Source organism: Salmo salar, chromosome ssa04 (genome assembly GCF_905237065.1).
Source record: "Salmo salar chromosome ssa04, Ssal_v3.1, whole genome shotgun sequence".
Taxonomy (NCBI): Eukaryota; Metazoa; Chordata; class Actinopteri; order Salmoniformes; family Salmonidae; genus Salmo; species Salmo salar.
In genome coordinates, this window is record NC_059445.1 from 61,748,659 (window position 1) to 61,768,455 (window position 19,797).

Here is a 19,797-nt window from a genome sequence, read left to right on the forward strand (position 1 = left end):
AGCAGAGGAAGAGCAGCGATCTGATGTTTAATGGCAAACTACTATTTATTCTCCTGTTGTGTTTGATTGACAGGTTTCTCCAGTGGCTGCTGCCCAAACTGAGATGTTCGAAGAAATAATGGCCTACTACTACAACACACACACACACACACACTCGAACTTCAGAGCTATAGCGGCTTATAACCACACTGACATAATAAAATGTAAAAAAACGTTATTAGTTATACCATGAGTTGACGTTTTTACAAGGATTGTGATTGCTGAAAATAGCGCGCTTGAAATGTAAAGGTAATTTCCAGTCTTCGAGAACATTGCCTTTGAATTTCAATCGAGCTATAGCGAGTTTTGGTGTTACTGATTGAAGTCATCAATCTGTCAGTGAAGACACAGGTGCTCCTGGATGAACCGTCACAGATTCTGGCAGTGACTCCGGCATGTTTGCTGTGAAACTCTGGGGGGCACTGCAGGGGCGAAAATCTGATATCAACTTTGGAGGGGACAATTACATGAAATTTTCTCAAGAGCAAATCCTGAGGGGGACACCAAAAGTAGTGCTGTAACACATAGCCTACATTGTAATATGGTAAATGTATATTGAGGAACCAAAGAAATAAGGTGTTTGCCGTACTCCTAACTACCGGTACCCAAAACTACACAACTAATCACAACAGCAATACCATTGCCTTAAACTGGTGACTGAACTAAGATTTGTTAAAGTTGAGAGTGGGGGCATCCATGGCATTTTCCAATTATGTTCCTATTTTACAAGTTAAAAAAATGGAGAACCTTTCATAATGTTGCCAAACAAAGACTCAACAAACTTACCTGAGACTCCCTGTCTCTGCCAGTCTGTCCCTGCATATCTGTCCCCAACTCTGCTGTCTGTGTGCCATCTGTTGCCTGCTCTGCCTAATGACATCATTGTGAAACATTTCCATTAGAATTTGATTTCTTTCTTATGAACATTTTATCAACTAGTCTTTGAGATATTAGGCTACTAGGGTTCTTACTTTGCGTTTTGGTGTACTGAAAAATACTCTGATGTCCGTCTTTTTATTTTTCTGCCATTTTTCTACCTGGCTGGCTGGCTACACACACACACAGCGTGTAGGTTATTTACAGTAGGAGATGGGCTTCTATCATCTTATCTTCTATCATTCTATTTGGGCTTCGATCTAAAAGGTAGCTAGCAAATGTGAAACGGATTAAAATGACAAGAGTTGACAGCTGTATGAGTTCACCATTTACACAACATATGCTGCAACCTTTTGTAATTTTAATAGTTTGTTTCATATTGGCTGGCTTCCAACAATAGCTGAATTTGCAAAGCTAGGGAGCACCAATTCCGTTTCAGTGGTGTTTGCTATAATCTTTGCTACCCGGGTTAAATAAAGGTGAAATAAAATAAATAAAAGTTCCCTTTGCGACAATTTAGCTTTTGCAACGAGACCATTAAATATATTTAAGACAATGGTAGAAGAGAGTGTAGTTCTGTTCAGTTTGGACTTCAGTTTATCGCTAACCTTATCACAGGGACTTTGAAGCACTAACTTACATCATCTGCATGCTGATCTTGGAATAAATTGACGATAGCAAAGATTCCATCTTTGACGACGCCACATAAATGGAATAGGTACTAGCTAGCTTAATAGTTAATATTTGCGCGCTAGCTCTGCAAATTCAGCTAGTGTGTGTGTGAACCCTGCCAACATAAAACAAAACATTGCTATGGCACGATTGACTGGATGAATCTCCCGTCAGTTACGTGCATTGAGTGCTTTTCAGACAGTGGACACGAACCCTCTGTTACCTTGCCAACTAAGGAACTGGCAGTGGATCAAACCATTGTGAGGCAAAGGGTGGGGGGTCGCAATCTTTTGAAACTTAAAAACGCACTATTAGGTGTCTATAATCAGCACAATTGCTTTCATTGCGCATTATTAATATTATGTAAATTACATAGTTATGTTTACAGTGATATATTGGGGGGGACAAATCATATTTTTCCCAGGATGGGGGGGTCGTGTCCCCCCGTCCCCCCCCGGGATTTCCGCCCCTGGGGCACTGACAGACACAGACAATGGACTGAGGTGGGAATGTTGAGAATGTGGATGTTGAGCCACTGGAGCCCAGTGACTGCTGGTTTGAGAGGCAGATGCATGTCCATGACTGAGTCCATGGCCAAAGCTGTGTTCGTGACTATGTCCATGACCTTGGCTGTGGCTGCAGCTGTGTCCATGTTTGTGACCATGTCCGTAACTTGGCCCAAAGCTTGAGGCCATATCCATGGTTGTGTCCGTAATAACCTGAGACCTGAACAGGGCTCCCCTGTGTATAGTAGGAGTGGGCCCAGCCTTCAAATGTCTTTGGTGTGGTCTCGGTAGCCTGTAGGTTGGAGGTAGAAGACACTGGAGCGTAGGCTTGGACTGGGTAGGAGCCTGGGGTTGGAATGATTCTGCAATCAATGAGAACGTGGACAGATTTCAGAGAGCTTAAATATACCAGTGATTCTCTATCTAATCATGGGGGACCACTAGGTGCCTACTGTACAGTATTCAATTACAGCTGAGGATCATCTATTATAACTGCACCTCATTATACTGTAGTACATCATGTGCTCTGGCTTGCACACAGCAATTGTTATTTAATGACCTCTTGTCTTGTCTGATAAATGATGGGTCTGGTGCTTTCTCAGTACTCACGGTGGGTGGACTGTCTTCCTTCTCGCCTCTACAGGGACATACAGGACATCAATGTTCCTCAGCCGCCTGAAAGGCATCTTCTTGTCCAGCACTGATGCCCTGGCATCGGACATGTCCAGAAGTGAGAGCCAGCCCTTTCCGTCTGTTTCACCAGTGCAAGTTAAGGAGAATGTGTGAAGCAGTGATGCAAGATTTTTCTAAACAAAAATAACATCATGTTTAGCAGCAGGACTCATATACAACACCTATAACCTATTAGCACTTAACTACACTACTAAGCACACTTATAAAGCTGTGACATACTGCAGAGGAGCGTATCACATTTATTTTGAACCACAATGAGGTTGGAGTAAGGATACAGATCCCCCCTGCGATGATGGCCATGACATTGCAAAGGAAGACAGTGTGTGGGACCAAAAGTGTTATGATGAACAGAAACATCCAGGGCAGGGCTAACATGGGTACAGTGACCCCGAAAAGAAAGCCCTTAACCATACGGGAGTGCACTGTGGCCATATACATAAGGGAGAGGGATACTGGCATGAACCCCTCCATCTGGTTCTGGGCAGATGCACCAAACAGTAGCAGACCCAGTATAAGACCGCTGCGCCACTCCGGAACCTTATTGAGCTTGTGCACTGCAAAGGAAGAGGAAAGGATTAAAACCTAAATGATAGGGTTGACAGACATAAACATGGCGTGATGTGTTGTAGCTTGCTGCTGTAGTCTACTGGCACCGTCTGTTACATTAGCTATACGTTTTAGCACGCTAGCTAACGTTACAACACTCCCAATCAAAGTAGCTACCGAGCATATGATTGTTGATTCACTCAGCCCCTCCTTGCTAACATACCATGACCATTGCCAAAAACTGTCGTTCCAAGACTGAAGACATCCTCTGATAAACCGAAATATGTAACGTTAGTGACAGTAAACAAATTATACTATGACAGAAACAATCCCAGCCGTAACTCAGGAGTAAAACTCTTGAACCTCTGAACCACATCTTTTAAAACTATTCGGGAGATCATTTTGATGCCCAGTGCATATTTTTCAAAATAGTACTTGGATTATCAATCAACTTTTTCTCCAATATTGCGGAACGCCAGAGGGTAGATAACTAGCCAGCTAGAGATTCCCACTAGATAACACAGCCACAAAGTACAAATTGGCTATATCGTAAAAATGTATGAAAACAAAAATACGCTTTTTGGTCTTAATTTAAGGTTGGGCCATTAGATTAGCAGTGTGGTTAGGTTTAAAATGCGATTATAAGAAGATGAATTGTAGAAATAGGCAGGCAAGCTTGCTAGCCCCCAAAAAATGTACAACTTCAAGTTGCTCAACTGTTGCACAGATCATCAACTACTGCATTTGAAGACACTGCCACCTGCTGACATGTGCCTCAAATGTGATTATCAAAGAGTCCTCAACAGACATTTGAGTTAGATAGATAGCTACATAGATTTGATTTGACAGTTATAAGTTACAACCAGGGGGAAGATGCCACCAGTCCGGTCCCATACACGACTTTCTTGTGACGTATTATGCGCGGAGACCTTTTGTGACGTCACCAAGCATCAATTCGCTACATAAACTGTGTTCAGCTTTGATATATATCATCAGTACAATCTCTTTTTCAATCAGGTTGTTTCAGGTAATCTTTTGCCGAATAGTCTGCCCTAGCTGACGCTGTGCAGAGAATACTACGATTGGAAACGGTTGGTTAGACCCGTTCGCACTGCACAAGGTGATTTGGCGTTTAGAATGTCTGGTAGGCTCTTACATTCTTTGGAGAGGTCCCAAATGGCACCCTGTAGTGTACTACTTTTGACCTATCCCCAGTGGGCTCAGATCAAACCACAAGTCAAAGTAAGTGCACTATATAGGGAATGGCGTGCCATTTGTCTGTGTGTGTGTGTGTGTGTTAGGATATGTTTTGTTCCAATCAGTTGATGAAAATGTATCCCTCAGAAAGCAAGATGGACCGTAGTGATGAGAGAATCAAAAGAGCTTTAAGGCGCCGCCCTTATGTGGTAAATACCAATTTATTTAGTTTGTGTTCTGTCTTTGTCATCACATTTTAAATGGAGTGTTGTGTTGACAGTTGAATCCAGTGAGGGTGAACACCCCTGATTCTGTGATGTGGCCAACCGGTAAGGTGCACAGAAGACCAAGGCCTGTAAGTCAAATCCGACCTGAAAACAATTACACATAAACCTTACTTATGCTCCATGTACAAACTGCAGTTATCACAATAAAAGCAACTGCAGATATCCCTCCCCATCTAAACTCATTTGAAATTGAATGCTGTCTTGACAGTCTACTTCAGCGCAGACCCCTCAGATCCACAAAAGGCCTGTAAGTCACATTCAAATCAATCACATAACAGTAGCTACTTAAATGATTTATTGATGGCTACATCATTTATTTCCAAGTTATTTCCAAGGCCAAAATGAGCAAAAGAGTGTTACATTCTTTCTTTACTGTTCACAGCCAATCATTGAGAGCTGTGGGCAGGAACAGACATCTGGGGATGGACGGGACATCAATCCAGAGCCTCTCAGCCAGGTCAGACATCTCTGCTGTTCCCATAGAGACACAACAGATAGATCAATCTGTTGATTCATATGGCCATTTTGGTTGGCTTGGTTGAATTGACAATCATTCATTGGAAATGCTAAAGAATCCTACAGTGTGGAAGGTCTTTAGTCCCATCCCTAATGTTATGGGAGTTGCATTTATTGCATTTCAATACACTTGCATTTTCAATGACCCATGAATTACTCACTACTTGTACAACTATGTTGGATTGCCTAAATATTCTACATTTTCTTGGCAGTCAATGCCAGTGTATTTTATGGCTGCCCTAAGTACATGCCTTTGTCTGTCTCCTCAGTCTGGAAGGGTGACTCGGCTGATGGAGAGAAATTATGATGGGGTCATCTCATCCTCCAACTCTGATGACATCTCTATTTACTCCTTCACTGACTGTGAATCTGAGGTAAGAGAGTTGTACACCATAGATGTGTTGAGTGATATGACTGTAAAGAGAATAGTCTCAGACTAATTGACTCTGATACACAGTCTGATGATGAGGATCATGAAAGGAGGACACCACCGCTGATAGTGAAGGATGAGGAGGATGGAAAGGTGACAAAGTTTGAAGTGAGGGATATGGTAGAGGACGACAATCTGTCTCTCCACTCCTTGGATGAATCAGACTTTCTGGTATGTTCTGCACCATGTATTTGAGTAACTCTTTGACTGAATGTGGAGAATGGACTATGACCAACTAGCTCTCTGACACACAGTGTGATAATGGCAATGATGCCTCTGCTGAGGACAGTCCTGGGCCTTCAAAGGAACCACAGAGAAAAGGGGCTTCACTGAAGGACCCTCGACTGGTATTCTCTTACATTTGTGTGTTTGTGTGTTAGTGGTGCGCAGGTCAGCTGTTTGTTCAACCAAACCCACCCGCAATTGCTAATAACCCATCCGCAACCGCCCGACTATATACATTACTTTTCTGGCCATCCCTTCTTTATTTTCAACTTTCCATTTCGTAGCTTTCCTCTTATTGAATTAAACTCTGACATTGTCCTTTTTGCGTCAGTGGATCAACAATAACTTTTTCTGCCCTTTCCCAAAAGTGTTTGGTGATTGGTGTCTAGTCTATTTGGCATGCGCCAAGTTATGTCCCACAGCTTAGGTTTATGCACAAATGCTAAATAGCCTATAGATTTAAATTACACAAGAATGATATATTTATGGATTTTTTTCATGTATTGTTTTCTTTATATTACACATAATATTTCATGACCCTAAACCTGCCGCCCTGTGGATATAACCGCGGGACTGCTGCTTATGAGTTAATGCATCACTAGTGTGTGTTACATCTCAATGGTTTGACCCTATGTCTGTACAGATTATTGTGGCCAAGCCCAACATCCTTCTCCCTGCCTCTGTGAGTGCCCTGAAGAAGGCATCACGCCTGACGGAGTTGGTCCCTACTGTCCGGCCCTGCAAGGAGCAGCAGGACAAGAAGACACAGTGGACCAACACCAACAAGGAGAGCCTGAGGAGGATTAAAAAAAAACTGGCCTCCATAGAGCTCGACCTGGAGGAAGGCCTGAAGAAGGTCAATGACGGTCAGGACGTCAACCAAGAGAGGCAGAAGAATGAGGGATGCTTCAGAGCCTGGATTGAGAAGTGGATGGGGAGGAGGAAGGAGGAAAGACTGAGGGATGAAGATGTGAATAGGGAAGACAAAGGGAGGATGGGCGAAGAGGTGAGGGCACTGATCCAAGTGATGAAGAGAAACTGCAGTGAACGTGATCTTGAGGCAGTAAACCTGGACACTTGGCTGAATGACTTGGAAAGGTTGAAAGTGGCCTTCAAGAAATGCACTGGAGAGATGGCCAAAATGGTAGAGAGCATGGCAGAAATGCAGACCAGAATAGCTGAGAACAGGCTCCTCAAGCCTGAAAAAAAGAACTATGTCCAGAGCTTTGTAAATTAATCTTACTTATTGCGTGTAGTCATGTATCTAATGTATTTATAGATTAGTCTTACAGTATATCTACTGATTGTGTATGACATAGCACTGTCCTGACAGTTTGTTTGTTGTTTCTGGTCTTACAGAGCCCAGGGAAAGTCTCTGGTCCTGTGTCTGGCCTCTCTCCTCTTGTGACCTCAGGACCCCGGACCCTGGCTGAAGCCCCTACGGGCCCTGCCCTCTGCTGTGGCCCGTCCCTCCCAAAAGGATGTCCCAAAGCCTCCGACACCTCCAAGCCCCGTCTCTGTCATTGTTGCTTTGCCTGCTGTGGAGTACTTACCATACCACCGCAGCCCTCGCCTGGCCCCAATCACCAACCTGAGTGAGAACGGCAGGAAGCTGCTCCAGAAAATGTCAGGAGTGACCCCACAGGTGAGAGGAAACAGGAAGGGAATATTGGCCATATGTCCTTCTACAGTATATCATACCTCTAGATATCATAGCTCAAGAGTAGAAAATAGCCATATGCTTATATTACTTTATCTCCTTGTCAAAAATATTTAGGAAGGGAAGGTCAAAAGGAAAAGAGCAAGGGAAAAAAGCAAGTGAAGAAAGAGAAGGCCAGCAAGATGCAGCAGGTGGAAAATGTTGGAGAAAGTAAGGAGGACAAGAAAGAGGAAAAGAAGAGTCTGAGGAAGAGGTGAGGAAATAGAAGAGGGCAACATAACAAGGGCATTTTAGAGATTTATAGAAATAGAATGATGTAGAGAATTATAGAAATTGAATGCGGTAGCAGAGGAAGAGCAGCGATCTGATGTTTAATGGCAAACTACTATTTATTCTCCTGTTGTGTTTGATTGACAGGTTTCTCCAGTGGCTGCTGCCCAAACTGAGATGTTCGAAGAAATAATGGCCTACTACTACAACACACACACACACACACACACACACTCGAACTTCAGAGCTATAGCGGCTTATAACCACACTGACATAATAAAATGTAAAAAAACGTTATTAGTTATACCATGAGTTGACGTTTTTACAAGGATTGTGATTGCTGAAAATAGCGCGCTTGAAATGTAAAGGTAATTTCCAGTCTTCGAGAACATTGCCTTTGAATTTCAATCGAGCTATAGCGAGTTTTGGTGTTACTGATTGAAGTCATCAATCTGTCAGTGAAGACACAGGTGCTCCTGGATGAACCGTCACAGATTCTGGCAGTGACTCCGGCATGTTTGCTGTGAAACTCTGGGGGGCACTGCAGGGGCGAAAATCTGATATCAACTTTGGAGGGGACAATTACATGAAATTTTCTCAAGAGCAAATCCTGAGGGGGACACCAAAAGTAGTGCTGTAACACATAGCCTACATTGTAATATGGTAAATGTATATTGAGGAACCAAAGAAATAAGGTGTTTGCCGTACTCCTAACTACCGGTACCCAAAACTACACAACTAATCACAACAGCAATACCATTGCCTTAAACTGGTGACTGAACTAAGATTTGTTAAAGTTGAGAGTGGGGGCATCCATGGCATTTTCCAATTATGTTCCTATTTTACAAGTAAAAAAATGGAGAACCTTTCATAATGTTGCCAAACAAAGACTCAACAAACTTACCTGAGACTCCCTGTCTCTGCCAGTCTGTCCCTGCATATCTGTCCCCAACTCTGCTGTCTGTGTGCCATCTGTTGCCTGCTCTGCCTAATGACATCATTGTGAAACATTTCCATTAGAATTTGATTTCTTTCTTATGAACATTTTATCAACTAGTCTTTGAGATATTAGGCTACTAGGGTTCTTACTTTGCGTTTTGGTGTACTGAAAAATACTCTGATGTCCGTCTTTTTTATTTTTCTGCCATTTTTCTACCTGGCTGGCTGGCTACACACACACACAGCGTGTAGGTTATTTACAGTAGGAGATGGGCTTCTATCATCTTATCTTCTATCATTCTATTTGGGCTTCGATCTAAAAGGTAGCTAGCAAATGTGAAACGGATTAAAATGACAAGAGTTGACAGCTGTATGAGTTCACCATTTACACAACATATGCTGCAACCTTTTGTAATTTTAATAGTTTGTTTCATATTGGCTGGCTTCCAACAATAGCTGAATTTGCAAAGCTAGGGAGCACCAATTCCGTTTCAGTGGTGTTTGCTATAATCTTTGCTACCCGGGTTAAATAAAGGTGAAATAAAATAAATAAAAGTTCCCTTTGCGACAATTTAGCTTTTGCAACGAGACCATTAAATATATTTAAGACAATGGTAGAAGAGAGTGTAGTTCTGTTCAGTTTGGACTTCAGTTTATCGCTAACCTTATCACAGGGACTTTGAAGCACTAACTTACATCATCTGCATGCTGATCTTGGAATAAATTGACGATAGCAAAGATTCCATCTTTGACGACGCCACATAAATGGAATAGGTACTAGCTAGCTTAATAGTTAATATTTGCGCGCTAGCTCTGCAAATTCAGCTAGTGTGTGTGAACCCTGCCAACATAAAACAAAACATTGCTATGGCACGATTGACTGGATGAATCTCCCGTCAGTTACGTGCATTGAGTGCTTTTCAGACAGTGGACACGAACCCTCTGTTACCTTGCCAACTAAGGAACTGGCAGTGGATCAAACCATTGTGAGGCAAAGGGTGGGGGGTCGCAATCTTTTGAAACTTAAAAACGCACTATTAGGTGTCTATAATCAGCACAATTGCTTTCATTGCGCATTATTAATATTATGTAAATTACATAGTTATGTTTACAGTGATATATTGGGGGGGGACAAATCATATTTTTCCCAGGATGGGGGGGTCGTGTCCCCCCCGTCCCCCCCCCCCCGGGATTTCCGCCCCTGGGGCACTGACAGACACAGACAATGGACTGAGGTGGGAATGTTGAGAATGTGGATGTTGAGCCACTGGAGCCCAGTGACTGCTGGTTTGAGAGGCAGATGCATGTCCATGACTGAGTCCATGGCCAAAGCTGTGTTCGTGACTATGTCCATGACCTTGGCTGTGGCTGCAGCTGTGTCCATGTTTGTGACCATGTCGGTAACTTGGCCCAAAGCTTGAGGCCATATCCATGGTTGTGTCCGTAATAACCTGAGACCTGAACAGGGCTCCCCTGTGTATAGTAGGAGTGGGCCCAGCCTTCAAATGTCTTTGGTGTGGTCTCGGTAGCCTGTAGGTTGGAGGTAGAAGACACTGGAGCGTAGGCTTGGACTGGGTAGGAGCCTGGGGTTGGAATGATTCTGCAATCAATGAGAACGTGGACAGATTTCAGAGAGCTTAAATATACCAGTGATTCTCTATCTAATCATGGGGGACCACTAGGTGCCTACTGTACAGTATTCAATTACAGCTGAGGATCATCTATTATAACTGCACCTCATTATACTGTAGTACATCATGTGCTCTGGCTTGCACACAGCAATTGTTATTTAATGACCTCTTGTCTTGTCTGATAAATGATGGGTCTGGTGCTTTCTCAGTACTCACGGTGGGTGGACTGTCTTCCTTCTCGCCTCTACAGGGACATACAGGACATCAATGTTCCTCAGCCGCCTGAAAGGCATCTTCTTGTCCAGCACTGATGCCCTGGCATCGGACATGTCCAGAAGTGAGAGCCAGCCCTTTCCGTCTGTTTCACCAGTGCAAGTTAAGGAGAATGTGTGAAGCAGTGATGCAAGATTTTTCTAAACAAAAATAACATCATGTTTAGCAGCAGGACTCATATACAACACCTATAACCTATTAGCACTTAACTACACTACTAAGCACACTTATAAAGCTGTGACATACTGCAGAGGAGCGTATCACATTTCTTTTGAACCACAATGAGGTTGGAGTAAGGATACAGATCCCCCCCTGCGATGATGGCCATGACATTGCAAAGGAAGACAGTGTGTGGGACCAAAAGTGTTGTGATGAACAGAAACAGCCAGGGCAGGGCTAACATGGGTACAGTGACCCCGAAAAGAAAGCCCTTAACCATACGGGGAGTGCACTGTGGCCATATACATAAGGGAGAGGGATACTGGCATGAACCCCTCCATCTGGTTCTGGGCAGATGCACCAAACAGTAGCAGACCCAGTATAACACCCCTGTGCTGATAGAGAGAAGCAGAAACCAAACAGTGCTGCCCACACTCTTCTCAATGTCACCCCAGAACCCCATTACTGAGGAGTAGCTGGGTCACTGTCTTGTGGTGGAAGGAGTATGTCATTCTATATTTTTCATTTAACTAGACAAGTCAGTTAAGAACAAATTCTTATTTACAATGACGGCCTACCCTGGCGATGCAGGCCCAATTGTGCACTGCCCTATGGGACTCCGAATCACAGCCAGATGTGATACAACCTGGATTCGAAACAGGGTCTGTAGTGACGCCTCTTTTGCACTAAGATGCAGTGCCTCAGACCGCTGCGCCACTCCGGAACCTTATTGAGCTTGTGCACTGCAAAGGAAGAGGAAAGGATTAAAACCTAAATGATAGGGTTGACAGACATAAACATGGCGTGATGTGTTGTAGCTTGCTGCTGTAGTCTACTGGCACCGTCTGTTACATTAGCTATACGTTTTAGCACGCTAGCTAACGTTACAACACTCCCAATCAAAGTAGCTACCGAGCATATGATTGTTGATTCACTCAGCCCCTCCTTGCTAACATACCATGACCATTGCCAAAAACTGTCGTTCCAAGACTGAAGACATCCTCTGATAAACCGAAATATGTAACGTTAGTGACAGTAAACAAATTATACTATGACAGAAACAATCCCAGCCGTAACTCAGGAGTAAAACTCTTGAACCTCTGAACCACATCTTTTAAAACTATTCGGGAGATCATTTTGATGCCCAGTGCATATTTTTCAAAATAGTACTTGGATTATCAATCAACTTTTTCTCCAATATTGCGGAACGCCAGAGGGTAGATAACTAGCCAGCTAGAGATTCCCACTAGATAACACAGCCACAAAGTACAAATTGGCTATATCGTAAAAATGTATGAAAACAAAAATACGCTTTTTGGTCTTAATTTAAGGTTGGGCCATTAGATTAGCAGTGTGGTTAGGTTTAAAATGCGATTATAAGAAGATTAATTGTAGAAATAGGCAGGCAAGCTTGCTAGCCCCCAAAAAATGTACAACTTCAAGTTGCTCAACTGTTGCAAAGATCATCAACTACTGCATTTGAAGACACTGCCACCTGCTGACATGTGCCTCAAATGTGATTATCAAAGAGTCCTCAACAGACATTTGAGTTAGATAGATAGCTACATAGATTTGATTTGACAGTTATAAGTTACAACCAGGGGGAAGATGCCACCAGTCCGGTCCCATACACGACTTTCTTGTGACGTATTATGCGCGGAGACCTTTTGTGACGTCACCAAGCATCAATTCGCTACATAAACTGTGTTCAGCTTTGATATATATCATCAGTACAATCTCTTTTTCAATCAGGTTGTTTCAGGTAATCTTTTGCCGCATAGTCTGCCCTAGCTGACGCTGTGCAGAGAATACTACGATTGGAAACGGTTGGTTAGACCCGTTCGCACTGCACAAGGTGATTTGGCGTTTAGAATGTCTGGTAGGCTCTTACATTCTTTGGAGAGGTCCCAAATGGCACCCTGTAGTGTACTACTTTTGACCTATCCCCAGTGGGCTCAGATCAAAAAGCAAAGTAAGTGCACTATATAGGGAATGGCGTGCCATTTGTCTGTGTGTGTGTGTGTGTGTTAGGATATGTTTTGTTCCAATCAGTTGATGAAAATGTATCCCTCAGAAAGCAAGATGGACCGTAGTGATGAGAGAATCAAAAGAGCTTTAAGGCGCCGCCCTTATGTGGTAAATACCAATTTATTTAGTTTGTGTTCTGTCTTTGTCATCACATTTTAAATGGAGTGTTGTGTTGACAGTTGAATCCAGTGAGGGTGAACACCCCTGATTCTGTGATGTGGCCAACCGGTAAGGTGCACAGAAGACCACGGCCTGTAAGTCAAATCCGACCTGAAAACAATTACACATAAACCTTACTTATGCTCCATGTACAAACTGCAGTTATCACAATAAAAGCAACTGCAGATATCCCTCCCCATCTAAACTCATTTGAAATTGAATGCTGTCTTGACAGTCTACTTCAGCGCAGACCCCTCAGATCCACAAAAGGCCTATAAGTCACATTCAAATCAATCACATAACAGTAGCTACTTAAATGATTTATTGATGGCTACATCATTTATTTCCAAGTTATTTCCAAGGCCAAAATGAGCAAAAGAGTGTTACATTTTTTCTTTACTGTTCACAGCCAATCATTGAGAGCTGTGGGCAGGAACAGACATCTGGGGATGGACGGGACATCAATCCAGAGCCTCTCAGCCAGGTCAGACATCTCTGCTGTTCCCATAGAGACACAACAGATAGATCAATCTGTTGATTCATATGGCCATTTTGGTTGGCTTGGTTGAATTGACAATCATTCATTGGAAATGCTAAAGAATCCTACAGTGTGGAAGGTCTTTAGTCCCATCCCTAATGTTATGGGAGTTGCATTTATTGCATTTCAATACACTTGCATTTTCAATGACCCATGAATTACTCACTACTTGTACAACTATGTTGGATTGCCTAAATATTCTACATTTTCTTGGCAGTCAATGCCAGTGTATTTTATGGCTGCCCTAAGTACATGCCTTTGTCTGTCTCCTCAGTCTGGAAGGGTGACTCGGCTGATGGAGAGAAATTATGATGGGGTCATCTCATCCTCCAACTCTGATGACATCTCTATCTACTCCTTCACTGACTGTGAATCTGAGGTAAGAGAGTTGTACACCATAGATGTGTTGAGTGATATGACTGTAAAGAGAATAGTCTCAGACTAATTGACTCTGATACACAGTCTGATGATGAGGATCATGAAAGGAGGACACCACCGCTGATAGTGAAGGATGAGGAGGATGGAAAGGTGACAAAGTTTGAAGTGAGGGATATGGTAGAGGACGACAATCTGTCTCTCCACTCCTTGGATGAATCAGACTTTCTGGTATGTTCTGCACCATGTATTTGAGTAACTCTTTGACTGAATGTGGAGAATGGACTATGACCAACTAGCTCTGTGACACACAGTGTGATAATGGCAATGATGTCTCTGCTGAGGACAGTCCTGGGCCTTCAAAGGAACCACAGAGAAAAGGGGCTTCACTGAAGGACCCTCGACTGGTATTCTCTTACATTTGTGTGTTTGTGTGTTAGTGGTGCGCAGGTCAGCTGTTTGTTCAACCAAACCCACCCGCAATTGCTAATAACCCATCCGCAACCGCCCGACTATATACATTACTTTTCTGGCCATCCCTTCTTTATTTTCAACTTTCCATTTCGTAGCTTTCCTCTTATTGAATTAAACTCTGACATTGTCCTTTTTGCGTCAGTGGATCAACAATAACTTTTTCTGCCCTTTCCCAAAAGTGTTTGGTGATTGGTGTCTAGTCTATTTGGCATGCGCCAAGTTATGTCCCACAGCTTAGGTTTATGCACAAATGCTAAATAGCCTATAGATATAAATTACACAAGAATGATATATTTATGGATTTTTTTCATGTATTGTTTTCTTTTTATTCAACCCGACCGCCACCCACATAATATTTCATGACCCTAAACCTGCCGCCCTGTGGATATAACCGCGGGACTGCTGCTTATGAGTTAATGCATCACTAGTGTGTGTTACATCTCAATGGTTTGACCCTATGTCTGTACAGATTATTGTGGCCAAGCCCAACATCCTTCTCCCTGCCTCTGTGAGTGCCCTGAAGAAGGCATCACGCCTGACGGAGTTGGTCCCTACTGTCCGGCCCTGCAAGGAGCAGCAGGACAAGAAGACACAGTGGACCAACACCAACAAGGAGAGCCTGAGGAGGATTAAAAAAAAACTGGCCTCCATAGAGCTCGACCTGGAGGAAGGCCTGAAGAAGGTCAATGACGGTCAGGACGTCAACCAAGAGAGGCAGAAGAATGAGGGATGCTTCAGAGCCTGGATTGAGAAGTGGATGGGGAGGAGGAAGGAGGAAAGACTGAGGGATGAAGATGTGAATAGGGAAGACAAAGGGAGGATGGGCGAAGAGGTGAGGGCACTGATCCAAGTGATGAAGAGAAACTGCAGTGAACGTGATCTTGAGGCAGTAAACCTGGACACTTGGCTGAATGACTTGGAAAGGTTGAAAGTGGCCTTCAAGAAATGCACTGGAGAGATGGCCAAAATGGTAGAGAGCATGGCAGAAATGCAGACCAGAATAGCTGAGAACAGGCTCCTCAAGCCTGAAAAAAAGAACTATGTCCAGAGCTTTGTAAATTAATCTTACTTATTGCGTGTAGTCATGTATCTAATGTATTTATAGATTAGTCTTACAGTATATCTACTGATTGTGTATGACATAGCACTGTCCTGACAGTTTGTTTGTTGTTTCTGGTCTTACAGAGCCCAGGGAAAGTCTCTGGTCCTGTGTCTGGCCTCTCTCCTCTTGTGACCTCAGGACCCCGGACCCTGGCTGAAGCCCTACGGGCCCTGCCCTCTGCTGTGGCCCGTCCCTCCCAAAAGGATGTCCCAAAGCCTCCGACACCTCCAAGCCCCGTCTCTGTCATTGTTGCTTTGCCTGCTGTGGAGTACTTACCATACCACCGCAGCCCTCGCCTGGCCCCAATCACCAACCTGAGTGAGAACGGCAGGAAGCTGCTCCAGAAAATGTCAGGAGTGACCCCACAGGTGAGAGGAAACAGGAAGGGAATATTGGCCATATGTCCTTCTACAGTATATCATACCTCTAGATATCATAGCTCAAGAGTAGAAAATAGCCATATGCTTATATTACTTTATCTCCTTGTCAAAAATATTTAGGAAGGGAAGGTCAAAAGGAAAAAGAGCAAGGGAAAAAAGCAAGTGAAGAAAGAGAAGGCCAGCAAGATGCAGCAGGTGGAAAATGTTGGAGAAAGTAAGGAGGACAAGAAAGAGGAAAAGAAGAGTCTGAGGAAGAGGTGAGGAAATAGAAGAGGGCAACATAACAAGGGCATTTTAGAGATTTATAGAAATAGAATGATGTAGAGAATTATAGAAATTGAATGCGGTAGCAGAGGAAGAGCAGCGATCTGATGTTTAATGGCAAACTACTATTTATTCTCCTGTTGTGTTTGATTGACAGGTTTCTCCAGTGGCTGCTGCCCAAACTGAGATGTTCGAAGAAATAATGGCCAACTACTACTACAACCAACCAACACACACACACACACACACACACACACACACACACACACACACACACACACACACACACACACACACACACACACACACACACACACACACACACACACACACACACACACACACACACACACACACACACACACAGACACACACTCGCAGAGATTTAGAGTATTGCTTACTCCTCCAACACACAGAGAAACTTAATTTCAGAAACAGGAACTATGTTTAGCAAAATACACATATTGGTCTCATTGTTATATTTTGAGACATGCACCATTCTTTAAAAAATAAATTAAAAAAAGACCCAATAATTATATTGGTTCCCATACAGCCTACTATGGTAGCGAATGATAATGGGTTGGATTTACATAGTGTGTAGTTATCAGGCATGGAAATATAGCCAGGAGATGCAGGGTCAACACCCCTACTCATGTCATAAGTGCCATGAGATGTTTAGTGACCACAGAGAGATAGGACCTCTGTGTGCACAGTCTCATCCGAAGGACAGCACCGGCCGCAGGGCAGTGTCTGGCATTGGGGTCTTAGGTCTTCTTTGGCCAAAGGGAAGTGAAGAGGGCCAGTATGATAGAGCAAGAACTTTCTTAGCAGATAATGATAACATGACAACAGTAGCTATAGATGATGTAATGAAAAGTTGGAGGATGGTTGGTAATGGAGAACATCAGGTGGATCCACGTCTGGGTGTTGGGCAGGACCCCTAGCTCCTGGAGAACAAGAGCAGAGTTAAAAGGAACAGGGTAGGAGGCAGAGACGTAAACACTCTGCTCCGGTAGCTCTTCTTCTGTTTCTCCTGCGCCTTGTCCATGTTCAGTCTCACCTTGATTGATGACAGGAATACATGCAATTATATTTCATATTACAAATACATTTCTTACATATCTCTTGGAGGGACAGAAAATAAATTAACAGCGGACAATCATTTTTACCTGATCAAAAACCTCCACATCCTTCTCAGTCTGTGCCTGAAGGTAGAACTCGAAGGTGTTCTTATCTGGTTCCACAACTTCCACCACGTCAGGTGGGGTTTCAGTGATCTGAAAGTACGTTATGCAAAAATAGCAATAGACAAACACTAAGTCAATCACAATTTTGAAAGACTACAGTATATGCAATAATTGTATATACAATTGCATTGTTTACCTCAGTCAACAGCTGCGGCTCCCGTCCATACTCAGCCTGGATGCTGCTGTTGTGTGCAAAGAGAATTACCTTCAGGTTGTTCTCCCACCCTTCCTGGTACCAATCAAGGGACTTGCTCATGGCAGTCTTGAGGGTCTGGTTGGTCCATTCACCAAACCTGAAGGAGGGGGTAGGAAAGCAATATCTATTGACAATGTACTTCAAGATATTGAAATATATCTGATTGTGTACCATGGAAAAACAAAAACAAATTGTAAAAAATAAATATAACAAACCATTGTTGACAGAATATAACCTATAACATACGTACCTTGTTCCAGCGTTCATGACCTCAGTCATTCAAAATGACCTCAGGAGAACCGTGGGTGTTGAAGATGTCCACTATAGACTTGGCCTCGCTAGTCTCGTCCTTGATGGGTATCATACAAAACAAAAATCTATTTTTGGTTCTAAGCACCCTTTTTAATTGGTTACAGAAGGGAATTTAGAGTTAAGCACGTACTCTTCCTTTACTGACCTTAATGGGTATTGCCTCCACCCACTTGGTAAAGTGATCAGTCGCCGTCAGACACCAGCTGTTGCCATTCCTGGATTTCGTGAAGGGTTCGATGAGGTCCACTCCTAACATTTAAAGTGTTAGAGAGATCAATCAAATGTATTTATAAAGCCCTTTTTATATCAGCCGATGTCACAAAGTGCTATACAGAAACCCAGCCTAAAACCCCAAACAGCAAGCAATGCAGATGAAGAAGCACGGTGGCTAGGAAAAACTCCCTAGAAAGGCAGGAACCTAGGAATAAACCTAGGGTGGAACCAGGCTCTGAGGGATGGCCAGTCCTCTTCTGGCTGTGCCGGGTGGAGATATAACAGTACATGGCAAAGATGTTCAAACGTTCATAGATGACCAGCAGGGTCAAATAATAATAATCACAGTGGTTGTCGAGGGTGCAACAGGTCAGCACCTCAGGAGAAATGTCAGTTGGATTTTCATAGCCGATCATTCAGAGTTAGAGACAGCAGGTGCGGTAGAGAGAGAGAGTCGAAAACAGCAGGTCCGGGACAAGGTAGCACGTCCGGTGAACAGGTCAGGGTTCCATAGCCGCAGGAAAAACCGTTGAAACTGGAGCCGCAGCATGACCAGGTGGACTGGGGACAGCAAGGAGTCATCAGGCCAGGTAGTCCTGAGGCATGGTCCTAGGGCTCAGGTCCTCCGAGAGAAGAGAACGAGAAAGAGAGAGAGAATTAGAGGACTACCTTAAATTCACACAGGACACCGGATAAGACAGGAGAAATACTCCAGATATAACAGACTGACCATAGCCCCCCGACACATAAATTATTTCAGCATAATTACTGGAGGCTGAGACAGGAGGGGTCGGGAGACACTGTGGCCCTGTTCAACTATACCCCAGGACAGGGCCAACCTGGCAGGATATAACCCCACCCACTTTGACAAAGCACAGCCCCCACACCACTAGAGGGATTTCTTCAACCACCAACTTACTATCCTGAGACAAGGCCGAGTATTGCCCACAAAGATCTCCCCCACGGCACGAACCCAAGGGGGGCACCAACCCGTACAGGAAGACCACGTCATAGACTCAACCCACTCAAGTGACACACCCCTCCAAGGGACGGCATGGAAGAGTACCAGCCCCCGTAATAGGGTTAGAGGCAGAGAATCCCAGTGGAGAGAGGGGAACTGGCCAGGCAGACAGAGCAAGGGTGGTTCGTCGCTCCAGTGCCTTTCCGTTCACTTTCACACCCCTGGGCCAGACTACATTCAATCATAGAACCTACTGAAGAGATGAGTCTTCAATAAAGACTTAAAGGCCGAGACCGAGTCTGTGTATCGCACATGGGTAGGCAGACCATTCCGTAACAATTTAGCTCTATAGGAGAAAGCCCTGCCTCCAGCTGTTTGCTTAGAAATTCTGGGGACAATAGGGAGGCCTGCGTATTGTGAGCGTAGCGTACGTGTAGGTATGTACAGCAGGACCAAATCGGAAAGATAGATAGGAGCAAGCCCATGTAATGCTTTGAAGGTTAGCAGTAAAACCTTAAAATCAGCCCTTGCCTTAACAGGAAGCCAGTGTAGAGTGGCTAGCACTGGAGTAATATGATCAAATGTTTTGGTTCTAGTCAAGATTCTAGCAGCCGTATTTAGCACTAACT

General features: G+C 43.7%; 3 protein-coding genes and 2 long non-coding RNA genes across 6 annotated transcripts; 3 read left to right on the forward strand and 2 right to left on the reverse strand.

Annotated features, from left to right (window-relative positions):
• Window positions 1-2: 2 nt before the first annotated feature.
• On the reverse strand, window positions 3-868 carry LOC123742490 (uncharacterized). The gene is made up of 2 exons (XR_006769655.1): window positions 826-868; window positions 3-461 (listed from the first exon to the last, which is right to left on the reverse strand). It is a non-coding gene; the product is annotated as an uncharacterized lncRNA (long non-coding RNA).
• Window positions 869-2,045: 1,177 nt separating this feature from the next.
• On the reverse strand, window positions 2,046-3,899 carry LOC123742488 (rhomboid domain-containing protein 2-like). The gene is made up of 4 exons (XM_045717215.1): window positions 3,556-3,899; window positions 3,062-3,340; window positions 2,703-2,844; window positions 2,046-2,455 (listed from the first exon to the last, which is right to left on the reverse strand). The coding sequence occupies exons 2-4, from the start codon at window positions 3,255-3,257 to the stop codon at window positions 2,200-2,202; spliced, it is 594 nt and encodes a 197-aa protein (XP_045573171.1). The 5' UTR covers window positions 3,258-3,340; window positions 3,556-3,899; the 3' UTR covers window positions 2,046-2,199.
• A 444-nt stretch (window positions 3,900-4,343) lies between these two features.
• LOC106598693 (uncharacterized) lies at window positions 4,344-7,900 on the forward strand. 2 transcript variants are annotated; one of them, XM_045717196.1, is made up of 10 exons: window positions 4,344-4,452; window positions 4,677-4,738; window positions 4,810-4,884; window positions 5,025-5,063; window positions 5,199-5,273; window positions 5,602-5,706; window positions 5,790-5,933; window positions 6,631-7,131; window positions 7,347-7,632; window positions 7,765-7,900. In XM_045717196.1, exons 2-9 carry the CDS (start codon window positions 4,685-4,687, stop codon window positions 7,584-7,586), a joined length of 1,233 nt encoding a protein of 410 aa, XP_045573152.1. In that variant the 5' UTR covers window positions 4,344-4,452; window positions 4,677-4,684; the 3' UTR covers window positions 7,587-7,632; window positions 7,765-7,900. The 2 variants fall into 2 exon arrangements, with proteins under 2 accessions (XP_045573152.1, XP_045573153.1); XM_045717197.1 differs by lacking the exon at window positions 4,677-4,738 and having other exon boundaries at window positions 4,359-4,452.
• Window positions 7,901-12,661: 4,761 nt separating this feature from the next.
• Window positions 12,662-13,192, forward strand: LOC106599396 (uncharacterized). The gene is made up of 3 exons (XR_001327442.2): window positions 12,662-12,774; window positions 12,994-13,055; window positions 13,127-13,192. It is a non-coding gene; the product is annotated as an uncharacterized lncRNA (long non-coding RNA).
• A 170-nt stretch (window positions 13,193-13,362) lies between these two features.
• LOC123742482 (uncharacterized) lies at window positions 13,363-16,476 on the forward strand. Its single transcript, XM_045717201.1, has 9 exons — window positions 13,363-13,380; window positions 13,516-13,590; window positions 13,919-14,023; window positions 14,107-14,250; window positions 14,334-14,426; window positions 14,963-15,463; window positions 15,679-15,963; window positions 16,096-16,232; window positions 16,397-16,476. The coding sequence occupies exons 3-9, from the start codon at window positions 13,940-13,942 to the stop codon at window positions 16,440-16,442; spliced, it is 1,290 nt and encodes a 429-aa protein (XP_045573157.1). The 5' UTR covers window positions 13,363-13,380; window positions 13,516-13,590; window positions 13,919-13,939; the 3' UTR covers window positions 16,443-16,476.
• Window positions 16,477-19,797: the final 3,321 nt, after the last annotated feature.